The sequence below is a fragment of the Rhodamnia argentea genome, chromosome 3 (genome assembly GCF_020921035.1).
Source record: "Rhodamnia argentea isolate NSW1041297 chromosome 3, ASM2092103v1, whole genome shotgun sequence".
NCBI lineage: Eukaryota > Viridiplantae > Streptophyta > Magnoliopsida > Myrtales > Myrtaceae > Rhodamnia > Rhodamnia argentea.
Genome location: NC_063152.1, coordinates 13,213,264 through 13,228,001, shown reverse-complemented (window position 1 = coordinate 13,228,001; position 14,738 = coordinate 13,213,264). Strand labels below are relative to the sequence as shown.

General features: G+C 39.9%; 1 protein-coding gene and 1 pseudogene across 1 annotated transcript; one reads left to right on the top strand and one right to left on the bottom strand.

Annotated features, from left to right (window-relative positions):
- Positions 1-3,145: 3,145 nt before the first annotated feature.
- LOC115730806 lies at positions 3,146-6,341 on the top strand (annotated as a pseudogene).
- A 1,587-nt stretch (positions 6,342-7,928) lies between these two features.
- LOC115730807 (uncharacterized protein At4g18257-like) lies at positions 7,929-14,228 on the bottom strand. Its single transcript, XM_030661421.2, has 4 exons — positions 13,841-14,228; positions 13,031-13,345; positions 12,678-12,820; positions 7,929-8,404 (listed from the first exon to the last, which is right to left on the bottom strand). Exons 1-4 carry the CDS (start codon positions 14,113-14,115, stop codon positions 8,385-8,387), a joined length of 753 nt encoding a protein of 250 aa, XP_030517281.1. The 5' UTR covers positions 14,116-14,228; the 3' UTR covers positions 7,929-8,384.
- Positions 14,229-14,738: the final 510 nt, after the last annotated feature.

Genomic DNA, 14,738 nt, shown 5'->3' with positions numbered 1-14,738 from the left:
TAAATGCTTATTCAATTGCAACTATTGAAGAAAGGGTTGCCAATATCAGGCGAGCGATGAGAGCGAGAACTGGGTAATCGATTTGGTGACTCTTCCACTACTTTAGGATTTCGAAATCAGTACTATGTTCTGCATCACAAAACTCAAATTGAGTGGTTAAATATTTTTCTAATTAAGAAATACTACATGTTGCTCATTTTTATTATTTTTTTTTGCATACTCTTGAGCATATTATATCCTCTACTAAGTGAACTACCACCTTCGCTACGTGAGGCAGTAAATTGTAAAGATCCAGAATCACTTAAACCATATCTACTACAAAATTCTCCATATAATACTACTATAGATTCTTTAATATCTCCTTGTATTTTTGAAATATCTATTGAATCTTCCAAATGTAAACAATCATGATAATACACATTCAAATAATCTAGTAAACCGTCTAATTTAATACGTGGATAAAAAACAATACCACTAAATAGACAAGAAGAATTTGGAAATAATAATGCAACCATTTTTCTCCCATTACTAAAATAGTTCGAGCTAATTCAGTATCATTTTCATATTCACTAAAAACACTACCAATATTAACACACTCTATTAAAAATATATGCATAGTAGGATAATAAATACCGGATGAAGTCTTAGTAGCATCATTAAAAGTTTTTAAAAAATCTAATTTTTTTTTTTGCAAATGTCCCAATGTTGCGGAAGTAAAGTAATTTCGGGAATATTTTGTGAAATAAACATACACAATAAATCTTTGTAATCAAAAGTTTGCCGAAGCAACTCGTAAGTAGAATTCCAACGAGTCGGAATATCTTTTGGAAATTTTTTTGCCCTTCTTCCATGTTGTTTACAAAATTTTCCCCATGCTTTCATAAAATGGGCACGACTCCATAAAAATTTAATTGCACCCTTTATTGGGGCTAGAGAAGTGTCAAGAGTTTGTAAACCATTTTGCACACATAAATTTAAAACATGACAAATACATCTAATGTGAAAAAATTATCTGTCAAAAGAGGGCTTGCAAATATTTTCTAATTCGGGAATAGAAGCGGTATTTGCAGCGGCATTATCAAAACCAATTGAAAATACTTTATTTATCAAATTATATTCTTCTAAAACTTGCCTAATTATTCTATAAATATTTATGAGCCGAATGTCTTTCATCAAAAACTCGAAATGCAATAAGTCTTTTTTGAATGGTCCAATCGTCACCTATCCAATGACACGTGACACCTATATAAGAATGAATTTGCCAAGGATCACTCCAAATATCTCTACCTATATGTACAAGTCCATTGAATTCCGCAAAAAAATTTGCTAAAGATTTTTTTCCTTTTTTATAAAGATGAAAAACTTCGCATTTAAGAGTATTTTTTGGAATAGTTGGTGCTTGCGGAACCAACGTAATATTTATCAAATATTTCAAATTAAAATTTTCACTAGTAGTAAACGGAGCATGATCAAAGGCAACATATTCATCTAATGTTTGTTTATAAAGTGCATTAGTATAACAGAATAAAGGATGATGATTAGAATTGGTGTACCCGGAAATTTGTTGTTGCGTATTGTCCATCTCCGCTTGCGTTGGATGTTTTTTCGTCAAATGCCGACGGAATGTTCCGTAGCCGTCTTCTTTTGTAAATTTATATGTTTGCGAACAATATTTACAATTTATATTATACTTACCTTCGCCTTCATTGCGTACCTTGTCGAAGTGTAGCCACAAGTCGGATATACTATATTGGCCCTTCCGTTCCTGCTCATTTGCCGTTGACGTTTCTTCGACACCGGTAGGGAATGAAGACTTTCTTGTGTTGGGATGTGCTTGACGTTCGGAATCGGGACAATGTTGATATTATCGTCGTTGTCTTCTCAACATGCATACTCACAAGGATCATATTCGGGAATGGGACACTTAGAATCTCCCATAGTCATCCTGCCCTTTCCAGCATTTCTGCTTCTACTTGCCATTTTTGAGAGAATTGATTGGAAATCCGATTGAGAGAATTGAGCGAATTGAGAGAATTGAGGCGGGATTGAGAGAATTGAGCGAATTGAGAGAATTGAGGCGGGATTGAGAGAATTGAGCGAATTGAGAGAATTTGAGCGAATTGAGAGGGTTTGAGATGATTTAAGAGAATTGTTGAGAGGATTTGTGAGAAAAATGAAAGGGGGAGGATAGGTATTTATAGGCAAGAATTAAAAATAATTCAATTTTTTTTTTAACCAACGGCCCAAAGAGCCGTTGTGTGTGTGTGTGTGTGTGGTTTGGGGGGGAGGGGTGGCCGGTGGGGCAAAGAGCCCAACGGCTCTTTGCCCCACCGGCCCATATCTTTTTTTAAAAAAACGGGTCGTAACGGCACCGGAACCTGTCGGGCTCTTTGCCCCACTGGCCCATATCTTTTTTTTTTTTTTAATAACGGGTCGTAAACGGCCCCGAATGGGCGGTTCCGGGCCGGTTCCCACAATTATGGTATCGTGGGTCCAGTCAACGGGCCGGTTCCGGGCCCACGGTTCCATATGGCCATGTCTACCTCCAAACCTTCATTGAATGAGGAAAATTGGATTGTGGCATTCTTCCCACTTGATTTTCGTAACGCCCTTAATCGCGGGTTATTTTGTCGCTTCCTTGTATTTCCTTAACCATCATGGCCCCTCCTGAGGTCTTTGATGAATGGCTGATACTCGCCCAACAAAACACATCGCTTACTGTGGCTTCATCGCCCTCCCTTAGTCTTTGGCGAATGGCCTCTATGCTCGCCTTAGAAAAACACATCTTTCATCGCTTACACCAATATAAACTATTTGTTACGGTCCAAACTGATTGAGTGTGGTCATGAATTATGCAATACTTTTCGAGTCAACATAACAAGCCATCCTTCCTTTCTCAAAACTATTCTCATGACTCATATTACAGAATATCCTTATATCATGACTTCTTTTAGCTCGAGTAAGTCGAGTGCTTACGTCTCAATTCAACGCAATAACTAGTTTCGTCCTGTCACCATCGTTAAGAGAGCGGCATCAGCTCGGGCAAGGATAGCCAACTTCACCTTCGAACATCTTCCATTTGTGTCGGCGCATAAATTGTCTTTTAAGTTACTCTCATTTATCCATTTGTGTCGTCCATATTGTATCCCCCCACACACATGAACCGGAAGTCCGACCGTGACAATTGATCTCCTTTTCTTACAAGCCAGTCTGCTGCTGGCAACTGGCAGAAACGGAGTGGAGGAGGAGGGAGTTTTTTTTTGTGGCCGCAGTTTTTACTTAGATTTTTGCAGGATAACCCATCACCGCCCACCTAAAGCTCAAATGGCCACTTCTTCGATTCTGAGTCTCAGAGCGACCACCTCTCACTTTCTTCTTCCCCCGCCTCCCTTCTCGTTCTCTATCGGAAAACCACAATCACCATCATCGTCCTCGTTGTCTACGTCCTTCAGCTCCATCAGGGTACGTGCCCACCCAAGTTTTCTCTGTCTTTTACTTCTTGTTCTTGAAGCCCCCAGTTCTCACTCCTCTCTCTATCTCTCTCTGTGATAGATGATGCAGCAGGGCAATGAGATTACAGAGGAGGCCGCGGGGAAGGCCGAGGTCAATGCGGGCCCGACGAAGAAAGTCTTCGTCGCCGGCGCGACGGGAAGCACTGGCAAGAGAATCGTCGACCGGCTGCTCGCCAAGGGTTTCGCCGTCAAGGCCGGGGTCCGCGACGTCGACGGGGCGAGAGCAGCCTTCCCCCAGAACAACCCAGCTCTTCAAATTGTGAGTCATACATACTCTTCTTGATTTGTGTGTTTTTTTCCCCACCTTTTTGAGGTTTGGAAGAATTCGCAATGTGTAGGGGAAAATTATGGTGCCATTCTGCGAAAATTTGGTTTTCAGATATAGGGCAATGCGGTCCTTTTGGGTTGCGGCGAGCAAGTATGACTGCGATTCTGAAATGAAGAAATTGAGTATTAAAGTGTAATGAACATCTTAAGTTGCGGAGTTGGTTGAATTGTAAGAGGAGTGTAATCTAATAAGTTCATTTGAAGGTGAAAGCTGATGTGACGGAAGGGTCCGAGAAGCTGGCTGAAGCAATTGGCGGTGACTCCGAGGCTGTGATTTGCGCCACCGGGTTTAGGCCGGGGTGGGATTTGTTCGCTCCTTGGAAGGTTAGTCGAAGAAAAAGTCGCAGTTATGCATTCAGTAGATTCCTCTTGTAGATCCGTAGTGTCATGTAGTGCAGTCAAGTGCGGCTGTTTCCATCCCATTGATGTCCGTTGAACGTTTTCTTCGATTATACTTACAATGTTTGTCTAGTCATTTGTGCTGTCGATGCCACGAGCTTTTCGATTGAATGTCAAAGAGACAGTTGCTTATCATTCGAACTACGAAAGAAGATATTGTGTTCCTTTCTGTTTCTTCCACTTCATCTTCTCTCTCTCTCTCTTCTTCCAAGGAAAAAGAAGGTACATCAGTTGTGAGAAATGCATCTCTTGTGTCAAATCTTATCTTCGATGAGGTTTTGGTGTTTGAAGGTAAATTCATTGAAGGAGAAAGATGAACTTTTGATGCAGTTTCGAAGAATCAATGCTAGTGTTACTCTGTTGCCAGTTTATTCTTAGAAAAGTAGATAGCAAAGCTCAGTTTCATACAATTTTAGCAATGCTTCTAGTATGATGTTACACTTTTTATTGGCTTACTACATAAGACATGCGATAGGCTTTGTCTCTGAGAGGTGAACATCTACACCTATTGCATTTCAGGCTTTTATCAAAATGTCAAACGTTATGTTAGTGTATAATGAAAATTTTGTCGATAATGAAATTCAAGATATTCAGAATGGGAGAAAGGTAACAATGGGGAAGAGAAAGGGACTGATATTCTAGGAAATCATGTCTCTTGATGTCTGCGCCTCCGTTGAATATATGCCTATAAAGAAGCAGGAGAAAGGAGCACCAGAACAAAAGTCTCCATCTAATCGAACACTAACCGATACATTTCTCAGTGATCTGTTTGAATGGATTCCAGGTAAATTGGAAGAGTCATTTGTCTATGACATTATTCGATTAGTATTACTTGGCTCCATAGCTGTATGCATCCTGTGTATCTTCATGAACAAGTCTTTACCAGGTTCAGACCCCGAATGTCATACCTTAACCTGGGGAAAGAAGAAAGATTCTCTATGTAGAGCAGGAATGATGGAAGCTTTGTTGTCACAGGTTGATAATTTTGGCACTGTCAATCTTGTTGAAGCTTGCCGCAAACTTGGAGTGAACAGATTCATCCTAATTAGTTCTATCTTAGTAAATGGAGCTGCTATGGGGCAGTTACTCAATCCTGCTTACATCTTCCTAAACGTTTTTGGTCTCACCTTAGTTGCCAAGCTTCAGGCAGAGCAACATATCAGGAGATCCGGAATAAACTACACTATAGTGAGGCCTGGTGGTTTGCGTAACTAACCTCCCAAGGGTAATATCGTCATGGAGCCTGAGGTAATTTGACCCGGACATTTCGTTCTGGTTTCATTTAGTACTTGCAGCAGTCAATTGGAAGTGTTTATTACCATTGCTTCTGAAAAGATCTTTTCCAGTTTTTTGGGCCATGAATTGACAATATTCAAGAATACTTTCGGCACCCCTTGTTTTTAAAGATTAGAAGTACCATTCATTGCGTCGTTTTTCCTGTTTAAAGTTCCTTGTTTTCTCAGATATTGATTAGTCTTGCATAAGCTTTTCCCAACTATTCAAATGCATCTTGGTCAAAACATCGAGAACATCAGTTGATTTTAGATGTAGGTTTGTTCTGAAGAACTGCTTGCCAGGAATATACTGAAAAATAGTTTGCCAAATATATTTGTCCATCCCTAAGCAAAATCTTAAATTGATCAAAATCCTTGTGCTACTTCTCTTTGATCCTCAGGATACTCTGTATGAAGGCTCTATTTCCAGAGACCAAGTTGCAGAAGTTGCTGTTGAGGCCTTGAACCTTCCGGAATCCTCTTACAAAGTTGTCGAGATAGTCGCCCGCGAAGATTCTCCAAAGCGTTCGTTTGAAGAACTGTTTGGTTCCATTAAGCAGCGGTGAAATATTAATTTCAAGATACAGAGTTTTTCTCAGGCATTATTCACTTTAGTTTCGCTATGTACATGCGACACCACACGTTGTACATTGCTTACAAAGTGCAGAAACATCATGTCATCCTTTGACGAGCAAATACTTCAATGATGTACTTAAGTATTCAATGCAGCAGGTCGGACATTAGTGCATTTTGGATGCCTAGGGGAACGAATTTGGGTCATTGGTGCATCGTAGAAGACTTCCAGAGAAGCTGAGTTGAAATGTAAATTAGCGTACACTAAAGCTGCGTTTGGTTGTCGGGATTTCCGGTCGGGATATGATTGGATATGATAGGATAAGAAATCTAGGGATTTGGCCATATCCTATCTACTGCTTGGTGAACTATGGATTTAAAGTCGGATATTCTCATATCCCGCATTTGGTAGAAACTATATATCAATATAAAGGACATATATGCCCTTACGTGATGCTCATGAAATATTCCGATCTTATTACTATAAAAATAACGTTCTCATACACAAAAAAAAAATTGAAAATATACACATTTTATTAGATTTTCAAACCTCTTTGCAAAAAATAAAAAATAAAATGAAAATAGAAACAAATGAGATAAGAAAGTTATCATCATTCTAAAAGTTAGCTTTTATATAACGGATAAGAGAAATCCTATCCGACCTTATCCTACCCCTTTCCCTCGGATTTTTTTATCCGAGTTATATCCCCTCTATATCCGACATTATACTATCCGGGACACCTACCAAACACGGGATATAATAAAACATATCCTATCCCGAGTTTTATACAGACGATCAAATGCAACCTAAGGGGTTTGGCCCGTTTGGGTGAACATGGTTCCAGGATAGAACTTACAACCCGAAATCGGATAGGTGGGGAAGCTATCCGGTTTCGTGCTCTAAAAATTGAGAAATCGGTGCTGATGGGTAGATTCTAGAAACATGAATCTAGAGTAACTTTTTATGTTTTTCTTGATATATGTCTTCGCACAACCTTACGGTATTTCATGGTGTCCGATAACGAGTATAATATGAAATCATTAATCTGACTTTCATTTCTAACGATATTTATGATTGAGATTTTTAATTTATTAATATTTCATATTTATTTTGTATGTCTAAGTATAAGTTGTAGTCAGTAGATTGTAACGACAAGTATTGGTCATTAATGGTGATGATTCATTACAACTGTTCGATTAATAATACACGTGAAATTTAGGTAAACCTTGTAATCGACCATTAGGTTTCGGGGTAAATAAAGATTTAAAAGCTCCACCAAAGGTAGAAATTTTTTGTAAGATAAAAAGTAAAATTGAGATAAGAGTTAAAAGCTAAAGATTTTTCAGAGTATTAAGCCAGCGAACGGTTGACATCGCCAAGGGTTTTCTATTTTCCTTTTTGGATATTACGAATCGTCAAGATGGGGAGGGTACTTGCGCAATGTATTCTCTCCCTTCTCAACTTCAAATATCCACATGACCCCCCAACCCAATTGTTTATATATAATTGTCTGACGAAACGATGATCATCAAGAACCCCGTCTAAGCGAAACAGGGTTAAAGCCTTTCGATGACAGAAGGGACAGAGCACCGGTCTCGCCTGAGCTAAATTCCCGCATGGGTTTGTGCCAAATCCTACCCTGCCGTTTTTGCCAAAACTAGCTGACTTTAACTCGGGAAGTGTCGAGTGGGCGACCATAGACCTTGTCATCACGATTTTCCTTCCATTTACAGACCACTTATCCCCAAATCTATCTATAGATTTTTCTGAACATCACCCCCAATGATTTGTCACTTTAACACAGAGAGAGAGAGAGAGAGAGAGAGAGAGAGAGAGAGAGAGAGAGAGAGCTCGCGCTTCCCAATACAATCATTTTCCGCTCAAAATGTATCACCTTACATGTAGGAAGAGAACAAAATTGAAATCTGGCACAACTTAGATGGAGGCAGCTTCCAACGGGATTGCTTCGCTCCCGACAGGTAATTTCACTTAACCTAAATCGCAGTTCTTGCAGATCAAGAACGTTAATGGAAGGAAAATGTACATTTGACTCCACTTTTCCATCGTCGCAGGTGCAATTAACTCAGCGTCTTCAATTGTAATTACCACTGTTGTGCATGCCATCTTCTTGTAGCTGCTTGAAATGGTTCGAGGCCTCCGCAGAATTGCCAAAACCGGGATTTGGAAGTTCCTCATTCGCCGCCAGAGCTTGATATCTTCCAGATGTGAAATGTCCCCGTTCACCCGAACCAATTGAAGCGGGAGAGCTGCTTTTCTCAGTTCTATCCCTCAATTTTTCTATGCCTTCTTCTCCTCACCTGCAGAGAACAAGCACAAGTAAGAAAAAGAGCTTAGCTACAGTATAATTTTACAAGAGTCCAAGCAGAACTGGTAATCATAAACCTAGAATGGTACTGTAGCGTGGAAAGGATCTCTCTGTCTCTCTCTCAATTGTTTAATGAAATGTGTGCCCTCACACCCCGAAAAACGGAACAAAATATAACAGATATGCCTTATAAGATGGATGAGGCTGACAGAAGCGGTTTTCTTCAGTATTGTTTGTACAACATCAACTCCTCCAGTTATTCATCTCTTTATGTCATTAAGTCATCAAACCATCAGTTATGCAAGTATTTCGATGGAATATGCAGCGAACAATCCATGGCCTCATAAGACAAGACAGTACAAAACGCAGATTAGCCATTCTTCTTCCCAACATGAACATTGAAGAATTTGATAGCCCCCTCTATCACCCAAATAATGGATGAGCTACTTGGATAAACTCAAATGAAACTGAAACTGTTTTTCGATAAGTTCAGAGATTGGTGGGCAGTAGATAAGATCAATTTCCATCGCTATGGCTACTTCATAGTACAATAACACACACGTCACTTGCAATATACTATTTTCTCAGGGGCACAAGAAAGTCTCGACTTGTTTATAAATAAGCTCAGTGCTCAATAAGCTTATTGCTTTACTTTCTGCACACTCATAAACCTCACTAAAGCTCACAGCAATAACTTAGCATATCCATCCCCCTTCACTATAATGTAAGCTTCTGAGAATGCAGAACGGAAACAATAAACCTTCTCTGAGAAACCCGAGTTCATTTTTGAGAAGCCAAGAGAGTTTTATGAGCATGTGAAGTGCTGCACTGTAAGTGATCTTGCAAGTGTGTTATCGTTCGAAGCTATAGTTGAATGGAAATTCAATTTCTTATTTGGTGCTCGCCAATCTCTAAATTCAACAAATTAGTATGAAGGTAGGCAATTAGGGCCTGTCTTATCTGGAGTTATTGAAAAATGTTTTGTCCAAACATAATCAGGGGCTGACGAGTAGATATAAGGTCGCACAGACCAATCTGTGGAAGCTATCCATTTGGAGTTGGATTTCGCCAAGTGTCTGGTCAAAATTTTACTTGTTCTCGGTCAGAGGCCAAGGTTATGTTTGTACAGAAAAGTACAGGTTACAACGGAAGATCTCTAAACTGTAGGCGACATCAAATGGTTGAACGACAACAATCACATCACACTTAAAGGGCCAAAAGTGGATAGTGAAGAAAACAAAAGATGGAAAGTGAAGTCCAAGCTGCAGTTGCCATCAAGGAAACTATTGTGGAGAGATTGTTGTGACATGGGTATGCTACAACACAAAACGAGGCTTGGGGACAGCCTTGCCTCTTAATTTTCCAAGAAAACTGACATGAAATCGCAACAGTTTGAAAATGCATTAGAGGAAGACAACATGAAAAGAATTATGATTATTGGCTAAAATGGTCGATATCAAGGATTTATCACTGCCTACTAACGGTGGCCAATCTCACCATCACACAAAAATTAAGTATTTTAGCCAACAAAGAAACTCTGAAAAATGCAGATGACTGATGAGAAGTGAAGAGGCCCTACAAAATACTCTGAAAGCTATCCAACAAACAGGAGCTTTACCACACTAAAAAGGGAAATAAGGGGAGACCACTGTAAAAGCTTACATGCAGGTGGAGCTCAACAGTGTTGCAATCAACTTACGGGGAAATACAGAGAAACAAATGATCGAATGATTATCTTGCAGTTAAAAGCTCACTATGCTATAAGTTGCAGATCCAATAACAAAGCTATTAAAGGCAATGCAACATGATCTGTGGTCAAAAAGAAGAATATACAATGAAAAAGAGTGGGAAATTATGTAGTGGAAGCAATTAAATAAGAAGCCAATGTGAGAATAACCAAGTTTGGAATCAAAAGAAACAACAAAAAAATGACAAGGATGAAAAAGGAAGTCAATTCGGGATTGTAGCAAAGAAGTATTACAAGTCAACAGGAAATAGTAGAAGGAACTTCATCTGATCCATGACTTCAGAAATCCACTGGGCGAGACAAATAAAACCCTAGATATGCCAATGTGATATATGTAGAAGGATGTGTGGAACCAATGACGTGAGACATAATATACTCCTTGAGCAATTGAATGCAGAGATCCAAACCCTATGAAAACAATCCTAAGAAAGATGTGAGACCCCTGTAACGTAATGAAGACAAAACCTGATGGGTTAATAGAGAGAGAGGAAACTCAATGGTTGCCTCAAAGATTCTCACAGTAAAATGCGATGCATAACGATGAGAAGTTGTCTTGTAGCCAAATTAAAAATTGTCAACGTTCTGTTAACACCTGTTGCAATTTGCAACCATTGGAAGTCGTGCAAATGGATGAAAAGAACAACTTTTGACATGAGTGATTAAGACAACAATTTTACATGGATAAATGCCCAGGGTTCAAAAACAAACTCATCGCAAGTACATGTGCAAATTAAAGAACAATCCTCAGCTGAAAAAAGCACCATGAATGTGGTGCAAGAAGATTCCTCAATTTATTGTCCAACGTAATATTCAATGGCTCAACAAATACCAGTTTGTTTGTCAGGACCCAGAAAAGCAAGCTAGCTGCGTGCTGCGGCATTAATGGTTATTATTACTGGAGATAACATAAAAAAAATCTAAAGGACAAAGGTGAACCTATGGTTAGGTTTCACGAGGAGCTTGGAGAGCTCAAACATTCTCATACTTGAAAGTGCACTGCAAAACATGGCTTCTCAATACAATCTTTTCTAAGAATTTTGTATCCTAGAACGCAAACCACTTTAAACTTTAATAAAACTTAATATAAGATTCTGTTCTGCTGAAGGCAAAGATTCAAAAGATGGAAGATTTATCAATACCATGGATTTTGATCTAGTTGAGATTGACAAGGCCAAATATCTCCTCTGCCATTGGAATCAAAAGTAAAATTATTGAAGAAGCCTCGCTTGCAAGCAATTTAGCATATTCTATGGTATCCAAAGCGAATTCTAGACTCTAGCATTTTCTGCAGAAAAAGAGTGGAATGAGCAGGAAAGATATAGTGACATTGACTACTTCTGAGTGTGCCTAAAGACGGTCCACTGTATCCTTATTAACTAATAGGTACAGTACAGAGTAGCAGCAAAGGAAGCACAAGAATGTAAATGGCTGGTCCAATTGATGAGAGACGCAGAACAAGTTTTAATACTCAAGCCCTCTCTTGAGTAACGTTTTGACTATGACAAGAGACTTGCAACAAGTGATAACTACTCAATACTGCTCTATTGTGTAACCATTCAACTAAACATTTAACAGTGTCTCTACCCAAATAAAACATGTAAAAGTCCACCAACCAGAAGAAGGTACTTGAGGGAGGAAAAAAGATGATATCGACAGAGACAGTATGCCAAATTGCTGCCAGGTTCACCAGGATGTCTTTTTTATGATTGGCAACACTTAGAGAACAACTTGGCATGGTAAGGAGTTGGTGTCGAGGGGACTGTTAAACGAAGACAAACCGACTTGCTTAAAGATAAGATGACCTTTCACAATGTGAAAGGATCCTTTCTAGTTCTTGGCCTTTCATCAAAAGCCATCAAGTTTCAGCTATTCATCTCTATTGCTCTGTGATTATTTTGTGTCCAAGCATGAATAACATCCATGCAGCCTCTCCTATCCAAGAACTGTGGACTTACAACTAGTTTAAATAAAGGTAGTCTTTCATGGTTTACAGAACTATAAACAAGAAATAGGAGCTTGCAAAGAAAAATTAGTTAAGTGTGTAGAGCGAGTGTCATGAGCCTTAGTGTTGGTGAGCAACGTGAATTCATTTTTCAGAAGCCAAGGGAGTTTCTTGTGAGCATGAGAGAGGTATTGCATTTAAGTCATCTTATAGTGTGTATTGTACTCTGAAGATATTGTTTGATGAAAATTCGTGTTTTTAATTACAATCAACAATCTCTAAATTCAACATTTTCACAAGAGATTGCTATGGTGCAATAGGAGAGTCTCAGTTGGACTCCATAGTCCTATACTATGCTACTATATCATCACGTGTGTAGTACCGTAAAGAAAACGCGACGAAACAATAGTACAAGACAATGGTACCAAATCAAATCAGTAGAAAAGTAAAATAATACAAAAACTACACTGAGATGATCTTTATGAAGTTTCTCATTTTTCTCATAAGCAAATGGGAAATCTATCACATGCACGAGCAAGATATGTCTTTCTCCAAATAGTCATTTTTGTTCTGTACCTGATGCAGCCTTCAATTTGTCCAGCTGCTTCCGAAGATAAGCCTGCTTCAGTTTCTCACGCCGAGCCTCTACCTGGATTTGTCTGCGCATTTTCAGGTCAGACGCCTTTTCTCGTGCTTGATTCACCTCTTCATGTACTTCCCTGTAATTGATCGTGAATAACTAAATAAGCAAATATGAAGGCCTGAACCTAATATATGCGTCATTGTTGACATCGAAGTCGCTGTTAGGAATGGATGTTATATTTTCATCATTTTTCAAGCTTATATTTCCAAAAATTGACAAGGTCCACAAATGCAAAATATCTTAATCCAGATATCATTGGAAAAAGGAGAAAAAGGTCAAGCCCTACCTCACAAAACGCTTATGTTCGTCCCTATCCATTGCCCCAACTGTTCGACCAGGTCCTGTAAAATTTGTCTCAAATAACACTGAGGCCTCGTCATCCCTATCTTCCAGCACTTCTGAAGAAGGCGTGTCATGCCCTTGTGGCTGCTGTGAGTCATCATGCTCGAGGTTCTTGCGAAAGAAATCCACACAATATTTTTCCTGGTCCTCCTCATCAGAGAGCTCTCCCTTAACTAGCTTGTCGTATAAGGCTGCCTTCTTCTCTAGTGCTTCGTAGCTTTTCGAACCATCGTTAATGGCTTTCAGCTCAAGCTTGTCCCTTGAATGAAAATCAACAAACACAAGTGAATATCATCTTCAACTACATAGAAGGAATCATTATATCAACTGGAAAGTCCCACAGAAAATATGACACGGAACACCGACGATTTACAGAACAACTGCATCCAATGTATGACGAATGCCCAATGAAATAACAAAATGATAGAGAAGGTCCCATTTATTCTCTACCAATATATAACAGAGAGAATAAGATTGCAGCATCAGATTCTCTCAGCATTTTCCAGTTCAATTCACCACAATTCTAAATCCTAATATCACAATTTGGAGTAATTACAAGCATGCCAGAAAGGTCGACCAAACGGCATACTTCAATCGTTTCGCATCCGGAAGAAATGGAACAAATTAGGGCTTGGAAGCACCAACAAAACTAGAAACCGCAGAACCTGGTACTCAACAACCAATCAGGAACCACTAAGTATCAAAAGCGACAATCAGACTAAATGAACAAAAAAATTGAAGGGTAAAGACGCACTTATGAGCGCGTGCCTCCACGCCGGAGTTTTTGCGAGAGAAGGAATCGGGCGTGGGGCCGGTAATCTTGGCGCGATGGTAGGAGGCGTCGGAACCGCCGGAAAGATCCTTAGATTGCTTGGACTCCTCCTGAGACCTGTAGAGCTGAGCTTTGAGCTCCATGATCGAGGACGCGCCGACGCCGGCGATGGCGCGGTGCTTCTTGGGCATGATCGAGGACTCGGTCAGCCATCCCAGCGACTCCACCACTCGCTTCTTCCTCTCCTCGTCAGCCATCTCTCTCTCTCTCTCTCTCTCAACTCCAATCGCAAAAGAATTTCTGAGACGAAATCTCGGCGGGGGAAGGGGATTGAACACGCCGCCGGTGACAAAATTCAATTCCCTTTTGATTTTTTTTTCTTTTCTCAATTTGATGGATGGCGTGATGTATGGGCCCACGTAATGAAAATTTATGCATGGGCCCAGTAATGAAAATTAAGGAAATTTGGGCCGCCAACCAGAGGCCCAACTCAGCACCTCCTCAGCCCAATAAGCTTCAAGAGGTCTTCCCATTCTTCCTCTTGCGACCGCCTTCCTGAGATGGAGAAGGGGAGAGGGAGAAAACAGAGAGACACGAGAAAGAGGGGAAAGAAGAAAGGGCTTTCGTTGCATGCACGCTTCTCGGAGGTCCGGCCGAGCCGGGTTAATTCCGTTTCAAAGTGTTAGCTGGAGAGTCGAAGCCTTTATTCATCTAATCGAAGGAATTTTCTTGGTTAAGCTGGGAATTCGGATTAGATCGCGTTTTCGATTGTTGGGTTCATTCGAGGGATTGTTGAGCTGCAAAAATCATTTTGTAGTGAAATTAGAGGGTGTCGCGGAGCTGCGAGACTTTATGTAAGTTGGTTTGGGGTTCCGCTTGG